Below are 6,322 nucleotides of genomic sequence, written 5' to 3'. Positions count from 1 at the left end.
CGCCAGCATCTCCCCGGGGGCGGCGTGTGCACCGCCAGCATCTCCCCGGGGACGGCGTGGGCACCGCCAGCATCGCCCCGGGGGCGGCGTGTGCACCGCCAGCACCTCCCGGGGGCGGCGTGTGCACCGCCAGCATCTCCCCGGGGGCGGCGTGGGCACCGCCGGCATCGCCCCGGGGGCGGCGTGGGCACCGCCAGCATCGCCCCGGGGGCGGCGTGGGCACCGCCGGCATCGCCCCGGGGGCGGCGTGGGCACCGCCGGCATCGCCCCGGGAGCGGCGGGGATCGCGGGCGACCTGCGGAGCCACCCGGAGCCCACCCTGCGGGGAAGGACGGGTGTCAGCCCGGGCCCCGCAGGGCCGCCGGCGCCGGGCTAGGCGTTATTCCCGTCTGTGTTTGTGTCCCCGGACCCGCAGGATCCGAAGGTGGAAGCGATTATCCCTCTGCGCCCGGAGAGGTCAATGGGGGTAAAAAAGGGTCACACGTAAAACTTTAAACAATAAGAATTTAAATTAAAACGAAAACAGGAGGCGGGCTTTGGGGCGGGCTCCGCTCTAAACCAGCGTCCCGGGCGGAGGCGCACGCCGAGCGGGGCTTGGCTAAGGTGACCGGAGCGTCCCGCTTTGGGCGGGACAGTCCCACTTGCTAACAGTTTCCCCCGCGTCCCGCGGCATTTAAAAAAAAATCCCGATTTCTGGAAAGATTGGAATGATTGCAAAGATTCTTCCCAAAAATTGGGACTTTTTAAAAACGCCGCGGTTCACAGGGGGGATTTTTAGAAAGCGGGACTGTCCCGCCAAAAGCGGGACGCTCCGGTCACCTTACGCTGGGCCCGCCGGGCCGCTGCCGGGAGCCCGCGGGCGCCGGGCGGCCTGGGGGAGGGCGCGGAGGGCGGCGTCACAGAGCCGCCGAACGCTGGGTCGGAGCGTGTCCCGGGGCCAGGCACCCGCGGGCGGAGCACGAGCCCGGCCGCGCCGCCCTGCCCCGCGCCGCCCTGCCCCGCGCCGCCCTGCGCCGCGCCGCGTCCCGGGAGCGCCCCGCACGGCCCGCGGAGTCTGAGCGTCGCGGCGCGCGCGCCGCAAAGCGTCCTGGGAGGGAGAGCGGCGCCGGAAGGACGCGCGCGTGCGCGGCGGCGGCGAGGTGATAAAAGGGCCGCGGCCGGCGGCGGGCGGAAGTGGGCGGGCCGCGGCGGGCGGAAGTGGGCGGGCGCTGTTGTTTGGGGCCGGGACCTCCGGAGGGGCGTTCTCCCGCCGCAGGCCGCCGTGACAGGGCCGCCCGCCCGCCCGCCCGCCCGCCCGGCGCCCCCGCCCGCTCCCCCGGGCGCAGCGTCCGCTCCGGCCTCCTCCGCGACCCGCAGGCCCACAACATGGCGCAGGAGGTGCCCGAGTTCCTGAGCCAGAACCCGCGGGCGGCCGCCTGGGTGGAGGCGCTGCGCGGCGACGGCGAGACCGACAAGCACTGGCGCCACCGCCGGGAGTTCCTGCTCCGCAACGCGGGCGACCTGGCCCCCGCGGCCGCCGCGGAGAAGGAGGAGGAGGAGGAGGCGGCCGCCGGGAGCGGCGCCCGCCGGCGGCGGCTGCAGCAGCTCGTCTCCTTCTCCATGGCCTGGGCCAACCACGTCTTCCTGGGGTGCCGGTGAGTGCGGCGCCCCCGCCCCGGGCTTGTCCTCGGCCCCGGGGCCGCCGGGAGCGGGAATGGCGGGCGCCCGCCCTCCGGGGCCAGCAGGCGGGCCCGCCGGAAGCCGCGTGCGGAGCGGCCTGGGGCCCCGGGGGTGAGTGGGCGGCGGGCGGCCCTCCGTGTAAGGCGACAGCCCCGATTTTTAAATTTATGTTTCCCCATTTTATTATTAAGGTATTATATGTGTACATATCTCACCATTGTCCCCCCGACACACACACACACTCAATCCCGACTTTTAACAATTTGTCCCGCGCCGTTTTTTTGTTTTTTGTTTTTTTTAAGTCCTAAAGATTCTTTCCAAAAATCGGGACTTTTTTTATTTTTAAAGGGACGCGGGACAGATTGTTAAAAATCGGGACGTCTGGTCCCCTTGCTCTTGTGGCCGGCGCTGAGGTGAAGGGGGACCCGGAGGGGCCCGCCGGCGCCCTTGTTTCCGAGCTTCCGGGAAAGTGCCCGGCGGTTGGTACACTTGCTCGGTTGCAACCAGGAAACGCCGTTCCTGTGGCGTGGTTGGCACCCCCAGAGGTAGTAGCTTAGAGAGAGAAAGAAAGAAAAAAACAACACCTCTTAAAAGTGGCTTTTCCTTCTTTTTCAGGTACCCCCAAAAAGTTATGGATAAAATACTTAGTATGGCTGAAGGCATCAAAGTGACCGATGCTCCAATCCATACCACCCGAGACGAACTGGTTGCCAAGGTGAAGAAAAGAGGGATATCAAGTAGCAATGGTTAGCAGATCATAGATGTGAACATACATAGGAGTTTAGAATATAAGTTTGATGTCATTAGTAATAGTTACTGCTTTTTAACGGCCTGGAATTTCTGTAATGTTAAGTGAAATGTCAAAACTGAATTGTGTGTCTGTGTTTCTAGGCTCTGAATTTGAGTGTTCCTTTAACTGCTTTGAGGTTTTGAAGTGCCAAATGTCTTTGTTGTTGATTTTTTGATATTAGAAATGAATGATGCTCTTTAAGAAATTAATGAAGTTATTTCTCGTGTTTTGTTTATTTTTAAATTAAGGGACCAGGGAAGGCTGCCCTTCTTTTCTTTCTTTTTTTTATTTTTTATTTTTTTTTCTTTTTTTTTATTATTGATTGTAGAGAGAGAAAGAGGAGAGAGAGAGAAACATCCATTGGTTGCTGTTCAGATCACACACACCCTGACTGGGATTGAACCTGCAGCCTGAGATGTGCTCTGCCCGGGAATCAAACCAGCCACCTTTTGATGTCCTGGATGAAGCTCCACCCAACTAAACTACACTGGCCAAGGCCATTCCACCCGTTTTAGAGAAACTACTGGTTCTAAAATATATTTGCCTTGTGCCTTTATTTAAAAATTTTTATTTTATTTTATTGATTTTTTACAGAGAGGAAGGGAGAGAGATAGAGAGCTAGAAACATCGACCAGCTGCCTCTTGCACACCCCCTACCGGGGATGTGCCCGCAACCAATGTACATGCCCTTGACCGGAATCGAACCTGGGACCTTTCAGTCCGCAGACCAACGCTCTACCGCTGAGCCAAACCAGCTTCGGCTGTGCCTTTATTTTAATGAGTATCTATCTTCTGTATTTTTAGCTGATGTATATGAGGTGGACTAGTCACATATCTGTTTTTCTTTCTTTCTTTCTTTTTTTTTAGAAGGGGTAGAAGAGCCAACGAAAAAACGAGTTCTAGAAGGAAATACCAATTCTGCAGTTGAGCAAGATAATGCAAAGATTTCTGCCAAAACAGAACATGCATCAGCTCAGCAGGAAAACAGCTCGGTGTGTGCGGGGTCATCTACCAAACCAGAGAGTGGTGGGACCTCCACCCGGAGCTTTGGCACCTCCGATCAGAGTAGCTCCACCAGTGATGGCGATCAGCCTGCTTCCAGCCAGAGCAGCGGCTCCTCTCAGGTCACAGCAGCAGGGGCTGGCAAGGCTTCTGAGGCAGAAGCCCCAGATAAACACAGCTCAGCAGCATCGATCGTTTCTTCGTTGTTGAAATCCAGTGTGAATAGTCATGTGACCCAGTCCACTGATTCCAGTCAACAAAGTGGATCCCCGAAGAAGAGTGCTTCGGAAGGCTCTTCGGTCTCGGCTTCCCCGAGCCTCTCGGAGGTTGAGGTGCCACTGTTGGGCCCCTCGGGAAGCGCAGAGGTAGAGTTGCCACTGTTGTCTTCTAAGCCGAGTCCAGAGACAGCTTCAAGTGGGTTAACCTCCAAAGCCAGCTCGGAGGCGAATGTTTCCCCCCCGTTTTCTAAGAGCAGCTCTTCCTCAGGCACATCCTCACTGGCGCCCAAGAACAGCACACCAGTAAATACTTCAATGCTGACTTCCAAAAGCACTTCGCAGGTGGCTGCATCGATACTAGCGTCTAAGAGCAGCCCCCAGGCCAGCGGATCTCTGGCTTCCAAAAGCACTTCCTTAGCAGGTGTGTCCCAGCTGGCTTCCAAGAGTAGTTCTCAGACTAGCACATCCCAGTTGCCTTCTAAAAGTGCTTCCCAGTCAAGTGAGAGTGCTGTCAGATTCTCTTACTGCAAGTTAACCAGTGAAGATGTGAAACAGAAGCAGCCCTTTTTCAACAGGCTGTACAAAACGGTGGCGTGGAAGCTGGTTGCCGTGGGTGGCTTCAGTCCCAGCGTGAATCACGGCGAGCTCTTAAACGCGGCCATCGAGGCTCTGAAAGCAACCCTCGATGTGTTTTTCGTCCCGCTGAAAGAACTGGCAGACCTGCCGCAAAGTAAGAGCTCCCAAGAAAGCATTGTTTGTGAGTTGAGATGCAAGTCTGTGTATTTGGGCACTGGCTGTGGAAAAAGCAAAGAAAATGCAAAAGCGGTTGCATCCAGAGAAGCATTAAAGGTATTTCTCAAGAAAAAGGTGGTAGTCAAAATATGTAAAAGGAAGTACAAAGGCAGTGAAATAGAAGACCTAGTGCTCCTTGATGAAGAATCAAGGCCTGTAAACTTACCTCCAGCATTAAAACACCCTCAAGAATTACTATAATATGTGCAAAGTGTCACCGCATACAGTATCTGGTATTGGAAGAGAAAAACTGACTTTTGTATCATATAAACAGGCTTTCACAAATTTTGTATTGCTTTTTTCCAGTTTTGCAGAAAATTTACATTCTAGTTCTCTTCACACAGTAGAAGTTGTAAATAACTTATGGATGACAGTACACATTAAAAGATATGCATTAACAGCATACCAGTATGCTGTTTTATTTGCTGAGGGAAATACTGTCTTCTATTTTTAATGATGCATTAGGTACGGTGTGTAGTTCTGTAGAGTCTTAAAACTTTTGTACTGCTTTTGATTTGGTGAAATTACATTAAGTTGTCTACCATGCTTTTTTTTTTTTTTCCTAGTGAACATCAAGAAAAGGGGACCATAGTATTTGAAAGTCTGAAGCTTAAGGTTTTAAGAATGTTGCCCAGAATGTTGAATGTGTCTGTTAAATAATAAAAGAAAAAATAGTTGCCTCAGACTATTTTTATGAGAAGTTGTAAGCATTTTTTAGATATAAAGCAGTATAAAGTACTTAAGGTTATTTTATTCTGAGGTTGCTTAAAATTCATGATTTTGACCACTGCAGATTCTTTAAGTGTGTTAATAATTTATGTTTTGAGGTAAAAATACAATTTACACTTTTTCTTAAGACAAATGTGGGTTTCTATATTAAACATATTTTGTGACTACTGCTATTAACACATTGATTTGTTTAGATATTAAATGCTTTAAGCTATTTTACCTTTTCAAGAAGTTGTGTTTCTTTTCCCCTTAAGTCAGAGCTAATTCCTACAAATAAGCTTCCTGCTATTAGTCATTGGAAATTACAGCCAAGTAGTTTTTCAAGTTGATATGCAACTTTATGAATAGAGAAGGTACAGTTGGCAAATCTAGAACTGGATGATCTTTTGTTTACAAGTCTTAATACTGGAAGAATAGAGAGCCATGCTCAGCTCTTTAATGAGCTTGTTCAGTTGACATACCTTTGTTAGTAATGAAGTGGAATCCTGTTTTTGTGTCTTGGGTGATTCTAATTGTGTTATTCCATTGTGGTGTATTGTTTCACTTTTCTTCAGTGGCCCAAGATGTCCTAATCATCTTTGTGGCTTTTCTTCTGGCTTTTGAGATACTGCAAGTTGAGCGGTAATAGTGATAATGTAAGAGGAAAATCAAGAAATGACCTTGCTCATGCCAGTAATATTAGAATAGGTAAACAGAACATTAGCACAACTTAAATATGTGGAAGTTATTTCTATTTTATATTCTAGAAATAATAGATAAGATACTTTATGTACTTGAAATAATCATGGGTTGTGAGAAGCAATAGCATGAATGAGTGGAAGCACTTCTAATTACCTCGCTTTCCCTAGTCTTGGAATGTGTATTTTATGGGACGACGATTGTCAGAAAAATGAGCCAAATATTACAAAGAATACATTTCTATAATGTATCTAGGTAGTTTGGTAAATTCCTACATTGGCTTGTTTCAAGTTAACATAAAGGTTATTGAAAATATTTTAAATTCTAGTAACCTATTGATATGGTAGAATTGGAGGGAGCTGCTCTGTGTAAAAACAAAATGCTGTTTAATTTTTAAACATTTACTTGCTATAAACTTAGTAAAGCTTCAGTCCCTTGAAATTTTTTAAAGAAT

At 50.4% G+C, this 6,322-nt stretch overlaps 1 protein-coding gene across 3 annotated transcripts; it reads left to right on the top strand.

Moving 5' to 3' along the window:
* Nucleotides 1-1,157: 1,157 nt before the first annotated feature.
* On the top strand, nucleotides 1,158-5,418 carry LOC118729816 (CDKN2A interacting protein). 3 transcript variants are annotated; one of them, XM_045588976.1, is made up of 4 exons: nucleotides 1,258-1,280; nucleotides 1,319-1,634; nucleotides 2,275-2,405; nucleotides 3,317-5,418. In XM_045588976.1, the coding sequence occupies exons 2-4, from the start codon at nucleotides 1,366-1,368 to the stop codon at nucleotides 4,660-4,662; spliced, it is 1,746 nt and encodes a 581-aa protein (XP_045444932.1). In that variant the 5' UTR covers nucleotides 1,258-1,280; nucleotides 1,319-1,365; the 3' UTR covers nucleotides 4,663-5,418. The 3 variants fall into 3 exon arrangements, with proteins under 3 accessions (XP_036313210.1, XP_036313209.1, XP_045444932.1); XM_036457317.2 differs by having other exon boundaries at nucleotides 1,158-1,634; nucleotides 2,275-2,374; XM_036457316.2 differs by having other exon boundaries at nucleotides 1,195-1,634.
* Nucleotides 5,419-6,322: the final 904 nt, after the last annotated feature.

The sequence above is a fragment of the Pipistrellus kuhlii genome, unplaced genomic scaffold, assembly GCF_014108245.1.
Source record: "Pipistrellus kuhlii isolate mPipKuh1 unplaced genomic scaffold, mPipKuh1.p scaffold_m20_p_3, whole genome shotgun sequence".
Classification (NCBI taxonomy): Eukaryota; Metazoa; Chordata; class Mammalia; order Chiroptera; family Vespertilionidae; genus Pipistrellus; species Pipistrellus kuhlii.
This window is presented reverse-complemented; position numbering and strand designations above follow the sequence as displayed.